We start from the raw sequence: 19,727 nt of genomic DNA, 5'->3' as shown, positions 1-19,727 counted from the left end.
AAATCCAGCGCAGATGCGCCATAGGGCTCTGCCGGGTATTTAAAGTGGAGTTCCACCCATTTTAATAACTTGGATTACATAGATGTATGTAATCCCCTTTAAAACTACTTTTACCAATGGAAACTTTTCTTTTTTTTTTTGCTAGGAAATACCTTATTTTCTTCTTCATCCTCTCCTCACTTCCGGGTCCGGCCGCCGATCGGCGATTACGTCATTCGGCGATTCGCAAGGGCTGCTGGGATGTATCTCATGGAATGATATCTCGCATTATTACACAGGAGTCCTGAGCTGTACTGTATGTATTGGATTGAGTCCGTGCTCCGCCCCGCCTCCTCTCAGTGAGCGATGACTGAAAGCATTATATGCTCACTGAGAGGAGGCGGGGCAGAGGATGGACTCAATCCAATACATACAGTACAGCTCAGGACACCTGTGTAATAATGCGAGATATCATTCCATGAGATACATCCCAGCAGCCCTTGCGAATCGCCGAATGTCGTAATCGCCGATTGACGGCCGGACCTGGAAGTGAGGAGAGGATGAATAAAGAAGAAAAGGTATTTCCTAGCAAAAAAAAAGTTTCCATTGGTAAAAGTAGTTTTTAAAGGGGATTACATACATCTAAAGTTACTAAAATGGGTGGAACTCCACTTTAAGCCTTGTTGCCAGAGGACATTAATATAGGTGCTTAAGCTGAAAACCAGGCAATACTTATTTATAATGAGCAATGGATACAATTCACTAAGTGATATGTTACTGCATCCGAGTATGCGGTAACATATCACACAATGCTCATTTAAAAAAAAAAAAAAAAACTGCAATTCATAAAGAAACTCTCCTTTAAAAAATTGCATGCGTTTAACTTTCCCGAAAATACTTAATAAAATTGTACGGTAAGTTATTGCAAGCATCTTGCATGAACGTCACATCCTGTTTGCTCAGAGTACCCCGATCAGTTGGATATAGAGCTCTATTATTGGTTGCTTGGATGACTTGAACTTCTGCTGGGTATCGTCTTCGGAGAATTGGTCCAGCAATGTGCGCTCCTTGAAGGTTCTTTCCTTCAAAAGGACCACTTTACATCTCCTCCTCCTCTTCTGTATTGCCTTAAATTCCAGGAGAATGGTTTCAAAGGGCTCCATTTCAGTTAGATACCTCGTCTGACAGACTCCAGGAACAACTCTTCACCCTCTACACTCCTCTGACACTCCACACATCTATAGCTTGCACTTTCCCGCCTAGGTTTTAAACCAGTCACAGGGGGGTCTGACATTGGCATAGTTATCGCAAGCTTTGACCAGTACTTATCGCATGCATTTTATTTATCTTTAAATAATTGACTGACTTTAATGCTTTTTGTGCGGTAAGTAACAATAGTTTTTGGTATTTCCGCTAAATTCTACATGCAAGAGATACGAATTTACATTTTCATTATCGCATGCATTGTGGTCACATGACCGTTCTAACACATGCGATACCCTTAGTGAATTGTGTCCAGTATCGTTTAGGCCCCTTTCACACAGGTGGACCGTTCAGATCCGCCTGTCAGTTTTTTTGACGGATCTGAACGGTCCCCCTATGCATCCCTATGGGGCATCGGATGTCAGCGGAGACATGTCTGCTGACATCCGATCCGTCAAATCTGGACGGATGGAAACCCTATTTTCCATCCGTCGGAAACCCTATTTCCATCCCATAGAGATACATGGGGCTCTGACAGCTGTGTCTCCGCACACAGTGCAGAGAACAGCTGTCATTCTCCTGCTCAGCGGGGGATCGGCGGATCAATCCCCCGCTGAGATAAACGGAGTCCGCCGATGGAGCGGACTGTGTGAAAGAGCCCTTACTGTACTGCCATGTAGATAAATGGTGTGTGCAAAACTTGCTCTGGTTAAAAGCTTGCATATAGATATGTTTTTATTAATGCATTTTTTGTATGTAACCATTACAAGCAGTTGGTTTGGACTTTGATATCTGCCTCCTGTACAGCAGCACTTATCCTGGGTAAAGGAGGGGCAGCACTGGAAGCCAGTAAACTGCGCACACACTTAGTACAAACTAGTTTTATTTTTATTTTTAAATGTTCAAGCAGCAGGCTGAATGAAGATTCCTGCATCCACACAAGTTAAGTGAAAGCAGGAATCTTCTCAGCTGGTCTTTTGTATTCTGACTGAATTCTTCCCTGACGAAATTTGACATGTGTACCCAGCTTAGCCCTGGTTCTCACTGGTGCGATTTCGTAACCCAATCTCACATGACAAGTCCCACCTTATTGCCAGTGATGGAACTGTTCATATTACTGCGACTCCTGTAGCAGGCATTATGCAAAAGATTCCTGCACTACTTTTTCCTATTTCATTGCAACTTGTATAGTTTTCTGTTAAATGGAAGTTGCAAGCTGCGATGAAATCGGCAGTGGAAATCGCACTGATCTGTGGCTTTGAAATCTCGCTGAAGTAGTAATAAAGCACAATTTCAAAGTTGCACCAGTGTGAACCAGGGCTTAAGGGACATTGTATGCAAATGTGGTCACCGAGGTGAGTGAAGGGCCAATTTATTAGCTTGGGCTTGTTCGTTCATTGTCCAGTCGGTAGACTGAGTGGAAAAGAAAAAGCCACTGCATTATTTCTTCAGTCTATAAAGCCACCCATAAATGAGTCCTTTTTATTGTTTTTTATATTTTTTTTTTTTTTTTTTTAGCCAACGGGTTGAACTAAAAAAAAAAAATACTTGTTTCCCCTCATTCACACATTTTGATGTGGATGAGGGAATCGTTCCTGCTGAGCTATTTTATTTCTCCCTCCGTTACACACTGATATTGACTAGTATTCCAGTGTTTCTCTTCTCCGTCTATCAGCTAATGTGACCCCAGTGCGAACGGAGAGGGGCAGCCAAGGCTCACGTCTTTGTGAATGAGCTGACCATTTCCATGGTCTGTACCCTGAATAACAGAATGAAGAATAACAGACTGTGTACTGAACAGGACAGATGCTGCAGAAGGGAGAGGGGGCGGAGCTCAGTGCTAGCAGTAACTACAACCCAAACCATGGGAACGACCATATTGTTAGGCTTCGGGTGGGGTGGAGCTACAGCCAGCAATTACAGCAAAGAAAGATATACACTTTATTTAAAGTTTACCTAGGGGCAGAACGTTTTTTTTTTTTTTTTTTTTAGTTCTGGATGAAGTGGAGAGGGATTAGACCCCTTGTCAGTTTTTATTGCTGTCTGTGCCCACCCTCTCTATTTGTCCTGTTTACCATTTATCATTGGAAGTGTTAGTAAAAGAAAACTCCACATTTTGGGTTGTCCCCAGAAAAGTAATAGAGGGGAAATCTTCCAATGGGGACACTAGTTCTGGAGACCTGGGGGTCCCCAAGGAATTCCTTTAGGCCCCTTTCACACAGGCGCACCATTCAGATCCGCCTGTAAGTTTTTTTGGCGGCTCTGAACGGTCACTCCATGCATCTCTATGGGGCATCGGATGTCAGTTGAGACATGTCCGCTGACATCCGATCTGTCAAATCTGGACGCATGGAAACCCTATTTTGTCCAGTGGATTGGTTCGGATGAGAACAGACAGACGGTCCGTTACCATCCGATTCCCCCATAGAGATGCATGGGGAACTGACAGCTCTGTCTCCGCTCAGTGCGGAGACACAGCTGTCATCCTCCTGCTCAGCGGGGGATCGGTGGATCGATCCCCCACTGAGAAAAACTGACTCCAAGTGTGAAAGGGCCCTTTAATCTGCAGGGATTTCCTCTCACTTCCTTACTGGCTATGGGACAAAAAGTGAAGGGAAATCTCCGCAATGGACACAGATGGCAAAAAAAATAAATAAATCTAACGGGTTATAACCCTCCCTTGTGCTATTCAAAATGGAAAAAAAAAGTTGTCCTGAGTTCTACATTTTAACATCCACTGCTTGGATTTTTTGCTGTGTACAGTGATCCCTGATAGATTTAACAAGCTTCTTCTGGCGATAGATCTTCATTAAGCATGTCCTAATTTTAAATGGCTCCGATCGATTTATGAAGTATTATTATAAGCTTGTCCTGGATAACTGATCACTTGACTTTAGAACAGTTTTTTTTTTTTTTTTTTTTTTTCATGGCTGGGGGGTATTTGTTAAAAAAAAAAAAATGCAATAGATTAATAATCTGCTATAATCCAGTCGATATCCACTGCTGAACATTTGCATAATCTCATTCACTTGCAAGTGAAGATGACCATAATTTGAAACTATCTTTTCAGGGTTACACATCATTCTGGAATGACTGCATCTCTGCTGGGCTGCGTGGGTGCATGCTAATTGAACTAGCCTTTCGAGGTAGAATTTCCCTGGAAGCTGGTGGAATGAGGCGCAAAAGTCTCTTGTCAAGAAAGGTATTCAAGATTTTTCTGTCTTAATCTCCTATGCTATATTAGCAGTGTTACCTGTATATTTCTTTTTATTTCCTAACAAACCCTGAGCAGTTCTAATTTCTTCATCTTTACAGTGCAGTGCAAATAGAAAAAAGTTATAATATGGGTTCAACACACATTGTTCAAATACAACAGCCATGTGTAAACTGATCAGCCTTAACATAATGACCACACAGTATAACCCCTCGAGGCATGGGCTCCAATAGCCCTCTGAAGGTATGCTGTAGTATCTGGCACCAAGATGTCAGTAGCAGATCCCCAGGTCTGTTTCGGCACGGTTTGTTTACATGCAACAATCAGTATTTTTTGCTAGAAAATTAGTTTGAACCCCCAAACATTTCATTTTTTTTTTTTTTTTTTTTTTAACAGAGGCCCTAGAGAGAATACATTGGTTAGTTTTTCTTTTTTTTTTTTTTCTTTTTTTGGGCACATGGTATTTGCTCAGCAGTTTTTTTGAATTGCAATGCAAAAAAACACCATAACACCATGTTTGTTATAATATAAAAGATGTTGCAGAGTACACAGATACTAAAGAATGTAATGCTTTATTCAACTACTTGCCACCCAAGCCAATTTTGACACTTCTCTCCTACATGTAAAAATCATCTTTTTTTTTTTTTTTTTTGCATAGAACATTTCTCAAAACCTCAGCAATCTGCAGTGTTGACAGGTGCTCTATGGAGATTTCTGGGGTGTATAAGACCCCAAATCCTTCCTCTGCCCTTAACCCCTTCTTGGCGATGGAACGCATAAATGCAGCCTCGGCTTCAAGGGGTTGTACCGGAGTGATGCCTGCAGCTAGAGGCATCACCCCGGTACCGTTTTTTTGGGCAGACGGTCGGCTTTCTTGTAGTGACTATAGATGCGGCTGAGTAGCTCCTTGATTGTTATTACAAGGAGTGGGAGCAGACAATTGTACCCTCCTGCCACCTTCCACAGCTCGCCCGGATCTCCCCTCCCACCAGAATGTCTGCCGGCTGGCCGAAGACCTGATCAAAGCCAAATCTCCGATCTAGAAACCCAGAAGTAATCTCACGACATCACTTCGGTTATTGGAGCCTTAAAGGCGCCAGATTTATTTTTTAAAAATGGCGTTTTTTTTTAAGCGCAAAGGAGGGATTTGGGGTCTTTAGATCCCATATCCCTCCATAAAGAGGACCTTTCACTGCCTATTACTGTCACAGGGGAGGTTTACATTCCTTATGACAGCAAAAAAAATGCTAAAAAAAAAAATTTAAGGGACAGTGTAAAAATTAAGAAAGGGAAAAAAAATTTAAAGTGCCCCGTCCCTCCCTGCTGTTGTGCAGAAGCGAATGCATACGAAAGTCGCACCCGTATGTGTAAACGGTGTTTAAACTGCACGTGAGGTATCACCATGATCGTTAGATCGAGAGCAATAATTCTAGCACTAGAACAGATAACGGTTAAAATCTTTTAAAGTGTCACCTATGGAGATTTGCAAGTATCGTAGTTTGTCACCATTCCACAAGTGTGTGCATATTTAAAGCATGACATGTTAGATATCTATTTACGTGGCGTAACATCTTTCACATTTTACAAAAAAATTGGGCTAACTTTACGGTTTTGTTTAGTTAAAGAATTTTTTTTTAAAAGAAATTCAAAGACCACTGTGCAAATACCGTGTGACCTAAAAGCTTGAAATGATCGTCATTTTATTCTCTAGGGCCTCTGCTAAAAATATATATAAAATGTTTGGGGGTTAGAATTAATTTTCTAGCAAAAAATACTGATTTTTAACTTGTAAGCAACAAATGGCAGAAATAGGCTTGGGCATTAAGGGATTAAAAGCATTTGATCACACCAAGATTGGTGTGTTCGAGTACTTTTGTTTTTTGAAAATGGTGCCGTTTGCATCCCGGTAAATCAGAAGTGATGTTAGGCCAGCGTTTACGGAGGCGAACAAAGCTGATCCAGTCTTTATACGGCTCCTCAATCAGCTAGCGGAAGCGCTGACTGGTCGATCAGGACTCCCGATGGGACTGGAGATCCCAGCAAAGCCAATTACTAATTAGTCGCTATGATTGTTTTTTTTTTTTTTCAAGAAAGCAGTCTGCTCTAAAAAAAAAAAAAAAAAAATAAAAAAAAAACAGTACCAGGATGATGCCTGCAGCTATCATCCCAGTATAACCACTTGAAGTCTAGCAATGTACGGGTACGTCGCTTGGCAGCAAGTGGTTGTAAACTCTTACATATACCCAGTTAAGTGACTGTCGTCAGGTAATACAGAGATGAAGCATATCCTCCTACATAAGTTGTACCTGTCTAGCTGCAGTCTTCTGTCATCTACATCCATTCAAATTGCTGAATTAATAAAGCTTGTTTGAGAGTTCAGAAAAAAGGCGGCAGAGAGCTGAAATTACACACTGCAGAGCTCAGTGAGGAGAGCTTTGAGAACTGATAGGAGGGAAGAGACACCCCCCCCCCCCCTTCTACAGCACACAGGAACAGAGCTAAAGTTGTCAATTTGCTGGAAGTCCCTCCCCTGTCACCATTTGTTCTCTTGGTGTCAGGAAAACTTGTCAGAAGGGATTAAGCCTGGTAGCAGAGGAAGGAAGCAGCAGACAGAAATTACATGCTTTGTTCATACTTCATGTCTGAGGTTTACAACCACTTTACTGTAAGTTGTAAGGTGGGGCCTCCATGGAACGGACTTGTTTTTCCAGCACATCCCACAGATGTTCTATAGGATTGAGATCGACACCTCAAATTCATTGTTGTGTTGCTCAAACCATTCTTGAATTTGTCCGTCCAGGCCACATTCTTCATTTGCTCTGTGGTCCAGTTCTGATGCTTATGTGCCCATTGTAGGCACATTTGGCTGTGCACACGGGTCAGCATGGGCAACCTGACCAGTCTGTGGCTACACAGCCCCATGCACAGCAAACTGCGATGCATTGGGTGTTTCTGACACCTTTCTATCTGAACAAGATTTTACTTTTTCAGCAGTAACTCTTCTTGCACAGCTGTAAGGACCCCATTGTCCATGGGAAACATCTGGGACTTGTCCCAACTGATTTTTCAGGCCAGAGTACTGCCCAAATTGTTCTATGCCCAATGCGGTCTGTAGGGAGGGACCTGTATCCTCCAAGTACAAAAAACATATCCGTGTAGAGGCTAATTGCTTCGACCAATTGACCAGATTGTAGACCCCTAATCGCTGGGCGCGTTCTAAGTGCTATGGCCAGTGGTTCTACAGCAAGAGCGTATAATGAAGGGTCTCTGAAGACAGCCTTGGTGCATACCCATTTATAGGGGGGAGGTATCGGAGACCATACCATTGTCCAAGATCCTGACTACAGGGGCTTGATATAAAAGCTTCAGCCACTTGATATAGTTTGGGCCAAAACTGAATTAATAAAGGCATCCCAAAGTAGTCCCATTTGACAGAGTGTAATACCTTGGCCACGTCCAAAGACACTACGACTCTGGAGCCCACTTGGTCATGCGTAGGTCACCTGGTAAGTTCATAAATAGTCTCCATGGGTTGAACGCCGTGTTTTTTTTTTTTTTTTTTTTTTTTTTTTAGCCTGCATAAACCTAATTTGATTGGTATAGATTAGCCTAAGGATTATCTACTACTTAAGGATCAGGCCTATTTCTGGCACTCGTTTACAAGTTAAAATCTGTATTTCTTGTTAATTTATTGATGGGCACAGCTCCTGATCATCTTGACCATTGGGTTATACTACAGGAGTAGGACACTGGGTAGAAAAAGAACTTGACTACGCCTGTGGGCAGTCCCAGGAGGTATACCCCCCCTATAGATACTCAGTTTTTTTTTCTGCTTAGTGTGGGGGGGGGGGGTAGTTGACACATGAGGGGGGCGTCTAATGGGAGGAAGGGGAACCCAGGGGTCTGATGTTCGGACCCCCGGGTTCCCCTTGATATCGTGCCTTATTTCATTAAACAAGTGCTGACCCTGGATAGACATGCTGCTTCAAGGGGTGATTGTCCCGGTTCTGAACTCGGAACGTTTTCAGGGTTTTAATCTAACCGGTTTACAGTCCCGAAGAAAGAAGGCAAGGTGCGTCCAATTCTGGATCTCAAGGTTTTGCACTGCTTTGTGCGGGTACAGAGGTCAAGAACGGAGTCTAATTTGCACAGCGGTGGCATCCCTGCATCAAGGGGATTTCCTTGTCTCTATCGAAATCAAGGAGGCTTAATTACACATATGTGTCTCTCACCGACGCCTCCCTCGCTTTGCCGTGGGAGCGGAGCATTATCTGTTTGTGGTGTTAACCTTTGATCTCGGGTCTTCACAAAGGTGCTGGCATTAGGTCAGCGATGGATTGCAGTGCTGGGTTACCTGAACGACCTTTTCTTCCAAGCAGTGCCCTACTGCTCTGATGGACAGCGTGGAAATCGCTATACGGACTCTGTGGGAGTGTGGCTTGCTTCTGAATTATCAGAAGTCTGCTCTGGTTCCTTCTTTGAAGCTTGGGCTATCTGGGTCTGACTCTGGACGCGGCTCTAGCCAGAGTGTTCCTTCCTCTGGACAAACTCCAGAAATTGCATGCTGCGATTCATCTCCAGCTGTCCAGCAGGTGATCATCCCTCCGGACTTGCATGTGGGTGCTGGGCGTGATGATTTCTACTTTTGAGGCGGTCCTATTTGCAGAGTTCCATACGAGGTCCCTACAAAGAGAGATCTTGGCCAAGTGGGGCAAAGATTGTCCAAAGTCTCTGGGCAATCAAATCGGGCTGAGTCGGACAACAAAAGGGTCTCTGGTCAGGTGGTTTCGCTCTCCAGGTCCCCGTGGGGCTAGTATTATCTGATTTACACCTTCCCTCCTCTCAAGCTTCTGCCCAGACTTCTACGCAGGATCGAGGCAGAAGGGATTCTGGTCATCTTGGTGGCCCCGGACTGGCCTCAGCGGGCCTGGTACACTGATCTGGTCGCTGACGTTCCTTGGAAGCTTCCTCTCAGGGAGGATCTAATGTCCCAAGGGCCAATCTTCCATCCTGCTTTTACACACTGGCTTTGACGGCTTGGCTGTTGGTGCTGAAGGATAGGGGTTTGTCTGAATCAGTGATTCCAACGTTCTTAAAAGCTAGGAAATCTACTGTTGGGAAGATCTACCATCGTACATGAAAGACATACATCGCGTGGTGAGAGTAGTCTCTTGTGGTTCATCCTCACTCCTTCTCAGTAGCTCGGATCTTGACCTTCTTTCAACCAAGGGTTGAACAGAAATTGTCCTGGAGTACCATCATGGGCCAGGTGGTGGCTTTGACGGGTTTTTTTCCAACGATTCTTAGCCACACACTCCCTGGTGCGTACATTTTCTTCAGGGTTTTTGACATTTGGCTCACATTAATCACCGGGGGGGGGGGGGCACCAAGAGTGTCTTGGCAGCCAAGGAGGTGGCTGAGATTCTGGCCTGGGCTGAAAGCTTTGTTCCAGCTCTCTCTGCTGTACACGTTCCAGGTGTGGAAAACTGGCAGGCGGTTTACCTGAGTCGTCAGGTGTTGGATCAAGGGGAGTGGTCCCTACACCCTGGGGTGTTCCGCCTCCTGTGTGTTTGGTGGGGGACTCTCGAGGTAGATCTGTTTGCCTCTCGCCTCAACAAGAAGGTGCAGAGATTCGTTGCCAGGTCTCAAGATCCTCTGGCCGACGCCACAGGCGCACTGGTGGCTCCTTAGGGTCTGTATCGGCTGATTTATGCATTTCCCCCATTGAAAACTTCTGGTGGCTCCAGACTAGCCCCACCGGTCTTGGTACGCAGACCTTATAAGGCTGGTTGCCGATACCCCTTGGAGACTTCCTCTCAGGGAAGCTCTGCTGTCTCGCATTCCGACCTTCTATCCTGCTTTACAGTCGCTGGCTTTAACGGCATGGCTGTTGAAAAGTCAGGTGTTGAGAAATAGGGGTCTTTCTGACTCTGTGATTCCTACACTCTTGAAGGCTAGGAAGTCAACCACCAGGAAGATCTACCATCGTATGTGGAAATCGTACATTTCATGGTGTGAATCGCTTAAGGTACACCCTCGCTTGTTTTTGATCGCTAGGGTTTTGGCCTTTTTGCAGAAAGGGGTTGAAGAGCGGTTGGCTTTGGGTACTATCAAAGGCCAAGTTGCGGCTTTTGCTCTATATTTTCAACACCTGTTAGCCACGAATGTCCTAACTAATCTGGACTTTTATCCAGGGAGTGCACCATATGGCCCTTCCGAGGCGATCCCCGTTACCTCCGTGGGATCTAAATCTGTTATCGGCTCTTCAAAAGGCTCCTTTTGAAAAAAATTCAGGAGATTTCACTGCTTTCTTTGTCTCAAAAGGTTGCCTTCTTGGTGGCGATCACTTCTCCCCGCAGGATATCTGAATTTGCGGCGTTGTCTTGCCGCTCACCTTATCTGGTGGTACACAGGGATAAGGTGGTACTTCCACCTAATCAGTCATTCCTTCCATAAAGCGGAGTTCCACCCAAAAGTGGAACTTCCGCTTTAGGGAGTCCTGACCCCCCGACATGCCACATTTGGCATGTCATTTTTTTGGGGGGGGGGGAGCGGGTACCTAGTTTTGACAGGTACCCGCTCCCACTTCCGCTCGGAGCGCCGCGGCGCCCTGAGCGGAAGTTCTCCTCTCCCCCCTCCCTCCCTGCAATCTTATGGGACACGTCAGAGGTCCCAGAAGATTGCCGGCCAATCACGGCGCTAGACATATGCCGGTTTTCGGGAATTCGATATATCGCGGTATTGCATAGCCACGGTATTGTTATTGTGGCATTTTTAAAATACCGAGTTTATCTGCTCCTGGGTCTGACTTGTGAATTGATACATTTTAGTGAGCTGGATGACTCATTCACTCACACAGCTAAGCCTTTCAGCATAAGTCTCCTAACTATAAACAAAAATGTTTACATTTGTATCTTTTCCTTCCCTCTGCCAGGGAGAAAGGAAGTTTAACCTCTTAAAGACTGGACCTTTTTCTGACAATTGTTGCTTGCAAGTTAAAATCAGTTTTTTTTTTTGCTAGAAAAGTACTTAGAACCCCCAAACATTTTATATATTTTTTTAGCAGAGACCCTACAGAAAAAAATGGTGATTGTTGTAATATTTTATGTCACACTGTATTTGCGCAGCAGTCTTTCAAACGCAATTAATAGACTTTAATGAAAAAAAAAAACGTAACAGTAAAGTTATCCCAATTTTTTTTTTTTTGTTACACAGAGAATCGTGAGAGAATCGTGATCTTTATTCCAAGCTAAAAAATCGTGATTCTCATTTTGGCCAGAATCGTGCAGCTCTAATATATATATATATATATATATATATATATATATATATATATATATATATATATATATATATATATATACACACACACACGCATAGCAGCCCACATTACATTATTATATAGCCATCAAGCAGTGTCTGGCCTACCTGGTGATGACTGGTTCTGGCGCTCTGATCCGATGGCCTGGTCTTTAAAGGGGCAAATCAAGATAAAAACACCGGTCCTCCTGCAGGTTTAACCAATTAATGACTTTACTATTGCTTTAGGCCTGGTTCACATGTATGCGGGTTGGGGGCCCACATTTGCACAGGCATAGCAGCCCATTGATGTGAATGGGCTTGAGCTGCTATGCCTGCGTTTTCAGCTGAAAAAAGGTGCATGCAGAATTTAAAAAAATGCAGTGGCCGTGAAATCCATCCTTCTTTTGCACCATGCGACTTACCTGCCGTTGCTGCACACGCAAACTGTTTTTAAATGCCGTGCCCACGTATACAAAAAATGCAGAAAGCTTGCCAGAGCAGGAACTGCAGGTTAGTCGCATGGTGCAAAAGCAGGATGGATTTCAAGGCCACTGAATTTTAAAAAAATGCTGCATGCACCTTTTTTCTGCGGAAAATGAGGGCATAGCAGCCCGTTCAAATCAATGGGCTGCTATGCCTGTGCAAATGTGAACCGCCAACCCGCATACATGTGAACCGCCAACCCGCATACATGTGAACCACCAACCCGCATACATGTGAACCAGGCCTTAAGCAATAGTAAAGTAATTTATAAACAACACCTCCTTCAGGTTTAACCACTTCTTGACCACAAGGATTTGCCCTCTTAATGACCAGGCCATCGGATCGGAGCCGAGCGCCAGGACCAGTTATCACCAGTTAGGCCAGACACTGCTTGATGACCTATTTTAGGCCTGGTTCACAGAGTCTGTACTGACTGACTATATAATAATGTGCATAAGTGAACCAAAGCCCCTAAATTCAGCAATGAAATTGAAGTTAGGTGGAAATTTAATAATTTAAATTTAATAATAGAATACCGTGATAATACCGTATACCGTGGCAAAACCTTAATCAATTAATCGCAGCATGAAAATCTGATACCGTCACAAGCCTACACGGCGCACAGCGCGACTCGCGCATGCGCAGTGGGTATCCGGCTGTGAAGCCGCAAACTGTAACAGCCGGGTGCCCACAGCAGTGATGCCGGCGCCGAGGGAGAGGATCGAGGCTTCCGGCGGCCGCATCGCTGGACCGTTGGACAGGTGAGTAAATGGCTGGAACTCCGCTTTAAGGTGGTTTCTGAATTTCATCTGAATGAAGACATTGTGTTGCCTTCACTTTGCCCTAAACCTCAGCATCCTAAGGAGTATGCCTGGCATTCTTTGGATGTGGTTCGGGCGGTCAGGGTTTATTTAGAGACAACTGAGTCCTTTAGAAAATCAGACGCTCTTTTTGTCCTTACTGATGGACCTCGTAAGGGATCGTCTGCGTCTGCTGCGGCCATATCCAGATGGATCAGGCAGACGGTGGTACAGGACTATTCACTGAGGGGTCAGGTTCCTTCTTTCCCAGTGAAGGCGCGTTCTACGAGAGCCTTGAGTGCCTCTTGGGCTTTTCACCATAAGGCATCGGTGCTACAAAATTGCAAGGCGGTAACCTGGTCGTGTTTGCATACGTTCACAAAATTCTTCAAGGTGGATCTGTTGGCATCCGCGGATGCTTCTTTTGGCCGCAAGGTTTTGCAGACTGCAGTTTAAAAGAGAACTCTGTTTAGTTTCTCTTTGAGGGTTACATTTTTTCCGGGTGAGCTCCAGTTGTTTCTGGTTGAGCTCCATGTTACTTGGTTGGCTAAGTTTTAGCCATTGGGGACTTACGTTTTTGTTTTTGCGTTTCCCACCCCTCATGATTTTACTGCTTTGGGACATCCCTATGAGTCATGACGATAAGGAGTTGCGTCTGTCGAACGATGGAGAAAACTGGATTTTTGTAAGAACTTACCGTAAAATCCTTTTCTCTGAAGTTCGACAGACGCAGCTCCCACCCCTCTACTAGGTATGGGTGTTTTTCTTGTAAACACTGCTTGCAACTTAACTGTTTGATAGCAGAGTCTGAGGGGTTATGCCTACAGGGACAGCCCCCATGGGCGTGGTTGTTTTTTTTTTTTTTCTTGCCTAGTGCCTATTCCTTGGAGGAGCATTAACCCTACGAGTCATGAAGATAAGGAGCTGCGTCTGTCGAATTTCAGAGAAAAGGATTTTACGGTAAATTCTTTAAAAAATCCAGTTTTTTGACTTGCTGTAAAATCAATTTCTCTGATGTTCATGACGTACACAGCACCCACCCCTTTGTGGAGTTGTAATTCTTCTGACACTGCTTGTAACAAAACTGAGTGCCTATAGCAGAGAGAGGGAGTGTACCCCCTTGGACTGCCCATAGGCATAGCCAGACTTTTTTTTTTTTTTTTTTCTGCCTAGTGTCCTACTTTTAGGGAGCAGTATAACCCAATGGTTAAGAAGATCAGGAGCTCTGTCTGTCAATGAACATCAGAGAAATAGATTATACGGTATTTAAAAATCTCATTTTTTTTTATAGCGCACCCAGTGGTGATCAAATACCACCAAAAGAGAGCTCTTTGTGGGGAAAAAAATTACATTTTATGTACAGCGTTGCATGACAGCGCAATTGTCATTTAAAGTAACAGTGCCGTATTGCAAAAACTGGCCTGGTCATAAAGGGGGGGGGGGGGTTAATCTTCCTCAGGTCTAGTGGTTAAAGAAAGTGTACAAGACTTCTTATTTGTGTTTAGATAGTGGGATCAAACCAGCAAGGGATAATTTTTTGAAAATCTCTAAAAGAGCTTGACCTCCGGAAGATTTAGCCCCTCCTTTATGACCAGGCCATTTTTTTTTTTTCTTTTACAGCACTGCGTTTCACTGACAATTGCGCGGTCATGCGACGCTGAACATAAATGAAATTTATATCCTTTTTCCCACAAAAATAAAGATCATTTAAAAAAAAAAGTTTACTTTCTGCTATAAAACCTCCAGTAAAAATTTTTTTTAAACAAATTTGTTTATAGATTTAGGCCCCTTTCACACTTTTGTGGCTTTTTTCGTGACTTGGGACTTCAAAGTCGCACGACAAGTTGTATCATATGATTTTCAATGAGTGCCGTTTTTTATCTGTGCGACTTCAAAGTAGTCCCTGCACTGCTTTGGTCCGACTTTAATGCGACTTGAGGTCCATAGACCTCTATATTGCACTGCTTACACATTGGATCAAGTCGTGGCAAAGTCGCGTGACTTTCATAACGCACAAGTGTGAAAGGGTCCTTCGGCCAATATGTATTCTGCACATACTTTTGGTTAAAAAAAAACAAAAAACCTATTATGCATATATTGGTTTGTTCAAAAGGTTTTATAGCGTCTTCAAACTACGGGATATATACTTAATGTTTTTATATAAATATATATATATATGTATTAGGAGTGGCAGCAATTAGCGACCTTTAGCAGGACTGCAATATTTTGTTGGTTAATCTGACACTTCTGATCAGCACTTTGTGGGAACCAGTGACATTAATACTGTAATCGGTGCATAAAAAAAATATGCACTGTCACTGTACAAATGACACTGGCTGGGAAGGGGTTAAACATTTAGGGCGATCAAAAGGTGTGCCTAACCAGTGTTTTTGTGTACTGTGTGTGCTGCTTACACTAAGGGATGTGATGGATTTTCATCCATCACATCCCTGCTGACAGGACAGAGCTCTGCATTGTCTACATATGCAGAGCTCCGTCCAGCCTCTCTTCAGCCGTCCAGCCGGTGGTGGTGGCCATCCATTGTCTGGCACCCACTGATCAGCTTTTGCTGTGACTAATTAATTACAGCAGGAGAGACGCGCCTCCTTCCCAGAAGTGCAGAATCATGTGCATATATACTTGATTCTGCACAGAACGGCCGCCCTGTAGCAGTAAGTAAAGAAACAGTTTCCTATAAATATTGTGGGTTGCACTTTTAGCATGCTTAACAAAATGCGTCTTAATTTTAATAGGTTATTTGCAAATCTGATGCTCCGACAGGGGATGTCATGCTGGATGAAGCCTTAAAACACATAAAGGAAACGCCAACCCCAGAGACTGTACAGAGTTGGATTGAACTTCTTAGTGGTATGTTGGTGAACCTACCTACAGGGATTCTTATGCTCTAGAGCAGGGGTGTCAAACTCAATTTAATCACGGGTCGCTTCAGCGTTATGGTTGCCCCCAAAGGGCTGGTTATGTCTGTAGGATTAGATATCCAGAGCACCCCACGCCCTCTTACACAAGATGTCAAGAACCCCCCCATCAGAAGTCAAGAGTCACCCACCCTTCCTTACATCACAATGCACTCCCTTACCTTGTGCTGCTGCCTGGAAAAAGATGCGGGTGGATCTGGGAAGAAGTGCAGGGTCTGGAGAACCAGAGGAGGGCTGGAGTAGGCTTCCAGAGTCTGCTGAGACCAGGGAAAACAAAGGCAAGGTGGTGTTGCACAGAGAGGTAGAGGATCTGTAGGAGGAGTTCTGCCCTCCTCTCTGCTGCAAATTGCTGAGAAATGGGGGGGGGGGGGGTTTCTGCAGCTGCACAGAAGAGTGCAGGATCTAGCAAATGATTTCTGTCCTCTCTGCTGCCGGCTACACAGACGAGGGGGGTGCCGTAGCTTCAGGAGAGGTGCGAGGGCCACATGAAATGGCCTGGGGGGCTGCATTCGACCCGCGGGCCTTGTGTTTGACACCTGTGCTCTAGAGTGTGCATTTGTGTGTGTCTATATACATATAGAGATATAGATTGTGTGTGTATATGTATGTATATATATGTGTGTGTATGTGTATATATATATATATATATATATATATATATATATATATATATATATATATATATATATATATATATATATATATATATATATATATATATATATATATACACACACACACACACACACAGTGCCTTGCGAAAGTATTCGCCCCCCTTGAACTTTGCAACCTTATGCCACATTTCAGGCTTCAAACATAAAGATATAAAACTGTAATTTTTTTGTGAAGAATCAACAAGTGGGACACAATCATGAAGTGGAACGAAATTTAAAGGATGTTTCCAACTTTAACAAATAAAAAACTGCATTATTGGGCGTGCAAAATTATTCAGCCCCTTTACTTTCAGTGCAGCAAACTCTCTCCAGAAGTTCAATGAGGATCTCTGAATGATCCAATGTTGACCTAAATGACTAATGATGATAAATAGAATCCACCTGTGTGTAATCAAGTCTCCGTATAAATGCACCTGCACTGTGATAGTCTCAGAGGTCCGTTTAAAGCGCAGAGAGCATCATGAAGAACAAGGAACACACCAGGCAGGTCCGAGATACTGTTGTGGAGAAGTTTAAAGCCGGATTTGGATACAAAAAGATTTCCCAAGCTTTAAACATCCCAAGGAGCACTGTGCAAGCGATAATATTGAAATGGAAGGAGTATCAGACCACTGCAAATCTACGAAGACCTGGCCGTCCCTCTAAACTTTCAGCTCATACAAGGAGAAGACTGATCAGAGATGCAGCCAAGAGGCCCATGATCACTCTGGATGAACTGCAGAGATCTACAGCTGAGGTGGGAGACTCTGTCCATAGGACAACAATCAGTCGTATACTGCACAAATCTGGCCTTTATGGAAGAGTGGCAAGAAGAAAGCCATTTCATAAAGATATCCATAAAAAGTGTCCTTTAAAGTTTGCCACAAGCCACCTTAGAGACACACCAAACATGTGGAAGAAGGTGCTCTGGTCAGATGAAACCAAAATCAAGCTTTTTGGCAACAATGCAAAACGTTATGTTTGGCGTAAAAGCAACACAGCTCATCACCCTGAACACACCATCCCCACTGTCAAACATGGTGGTGGCAGCATCATGGTTTGGGCCTGCTTTTCTTCAGCAGGGACAGGGAAGATGGTTAAAATTGATGGGAAGATGGATGGAGCCAAATACAGGACCATTCTGGAAACAAAACCTGATGGAGTCTGCAAAAGACCTGAGACTGGGACGGGGATTTATCTTCCAACAAGACAATGATCCAAAACATAAAGCAAAATCTACAATGGAATGGTTCACAAATAAATATATCCAGGTGTTAGAATGGCCAAGTCAAAGTCCAGACCTGAATCCAATCGAGAATCTGTGGAAAGAACTGAAAACTGCTGTTCACAAACGCTCTCCATCCAACCTCACTGAGCTCGAGCTGTTTTGCAAGGAGGAATGGTCAAAAATTTCAGTCTCTCGATGTGCAAAACTGATAGAGACATACCCCAAGCGACTTACAGCTCTAATCGCAGCAAAAGGTGGCGCTTCAAAGTATTAACTTAAGGGGGCTGAATAGTTTTGCACGCCCAATTTTTCAGTTTTTTATTTGTTAAAGTTTGAAATATCCAATAAATTTCATTCCACTTCATGATTGTGTCCCACTTGTTGTTGATTCTTCACAAAAAATTAGTTTTATATCTTTGTTTGAAGCCTGAAGTGGCGCAAAAGGTCAAAGTTCAAGGGGGCGAATACTTTCGCAAGGCACTGTATATGTGAATGTGATCTATTTATTTTCCCTCACAAAAGTGAGTACACCCCTCACCTTTTTTGTAAATATTCTATTAGATCTTTTCATGTGACAACACTGAAGAAATTACACTTTGCTACAATGTAAAGTAGTGAGTGTACAGCTTGTATGACAGTGTAAATTTGCTGTCCCCTCAAAATAACTCAACACACAGCCATTAATGTCTAAATCGCTGGCAACCAAAGTGAGTACACCCCTAGGTGAAAATGTCCAAACTGGGCCCAAAATGGCAATATTTTGTGTGGCCACCATTATTTCCCAACGCTGCCTTAACCCTCTTGGGCATGGAGTTCACCAGAGCTTCACAGATTGCCACTGGAGTCCTCTTCCACTCCTCCATGAGGACATCATGGAGCTGGTGGATTTTAGAGACCTTGCGCTCCTCCACCTTCCGATTGAGGATGCCCCACAGATGCTCAATAGTGTTTAGGTCTGGAGACATGCTTGGCCAGTTTATTACCTTTTATCCTTAGCTTCTTTAGCAAGGCAGTGGTCGTCTTGGAGGTGTGTTTGGTGTCGCTATGTTGGAATACTGCCCTGTGGCCCAGTCTCCGAAAGGATGGGGATCATGCTCTGCTTCAGTATGTCACAGTACATGTTGGCATTCATGGTTCCCTCAACGAACTGTAGCTCCCCAGCGCCGGCAGCACTAATGCAGCCACAGACCATGACACTTTCACCACCATGCTTGACTGTAGGCAAGACACACTTGTCTTTTTACTCCTCACCTGGTCGGCGCCACACACGCGCTTTGACACCATCTGAACCAAATATGTTTATTCTGGTCTCATCAGACCACAGGACATGGTTCCAGTAATCTATGACCTTAGCCTGCTTGTCTTCAGCGAATTGTTTGCGGGCTTTCTTGTGCATCATCTTTAGAAGAGGCTTCCTCCTGGGATCTGAGTGGAACCGGACCTGTTAAATCACTGTACGGTCTTGGCCACCATGCTGCAGCTCAGTTTTAGGGTTTTTGCAATCTTTTTATAGTATAGTCCATCTTTATGTAGAGCAACAATTCTTTTTTTCAGATCCTCAGAGTTCTTTGTCATGTCATGAGGTGCCATGTTGTACTTCCAGTGACCAGTATGAGAGTGAGAGCTATAATACCAAATTTAACACACCTGAGACCTTGTAACACTAACGAGTCATGTGACATTGTGGAGGGAAAATGGCTAATTGGGCCCAAATTAAACATCTACACTTTTGTTGCCAGCGGTTTAGACATTAATGGCTGTGTGTTGAGTTATTTTGAGGGGACAGCAAATTTACACTGTTGTACAAGCTGTACACTCACTACTTTACATTGTAGCAAAGTGTCATTTCTTCAGTGTTGTCACATGAAAAGATATAATATATTTACAAAAATGTGAGGGGTGTACTCACTTTTGTGAGATACTGTATGT

At 43.8% G+C, this 19,727-nt stretch overlaps 1 protein-coding gene across 1 annotated transcript in view; it reads left to right on the top strand.

Moving 5' to 3' along the window:
- GOLPH3 (golgi phosphoprotein 3) overlaps positions 1-19,727 on the top strand; it is a 47,700-nt gene that overhangs the window by 24,051 nt on the left and 3,922 nt on the right. Inside the window, exons 2-3 of the mRNA XM_082261946.1 lie at positions 4,253-4,384; positions 15,735-15,849. Coding sequence (XP_082118072.1) covers positions 4,253-4,384; positions 15,735-15,849 — 247 coding nt within the window. The remainder of the gene's footprint in view (positions 1-4,252; positions 4,385-15,734; positions 15,850-19,727) is intronic.

Source organism: Pelophylax lessonae (assembly GCF_965119305.1).
Source record: "Pelophylax lessonae genome assembly, chromosome: 1".
Classification (NCBI taxonomy): domain Eukaryota; kingdom Metazoa; phylum Chordata; class Amphibia; order Anura; family Ranidae; genus Pelophylax; species Pelophylax lessonae.
The sequence above is the reverse complement of the archived record's forward strand: the minus strand, read 5'-3'. Positions and strand labels throughout refer to the sequence as shown.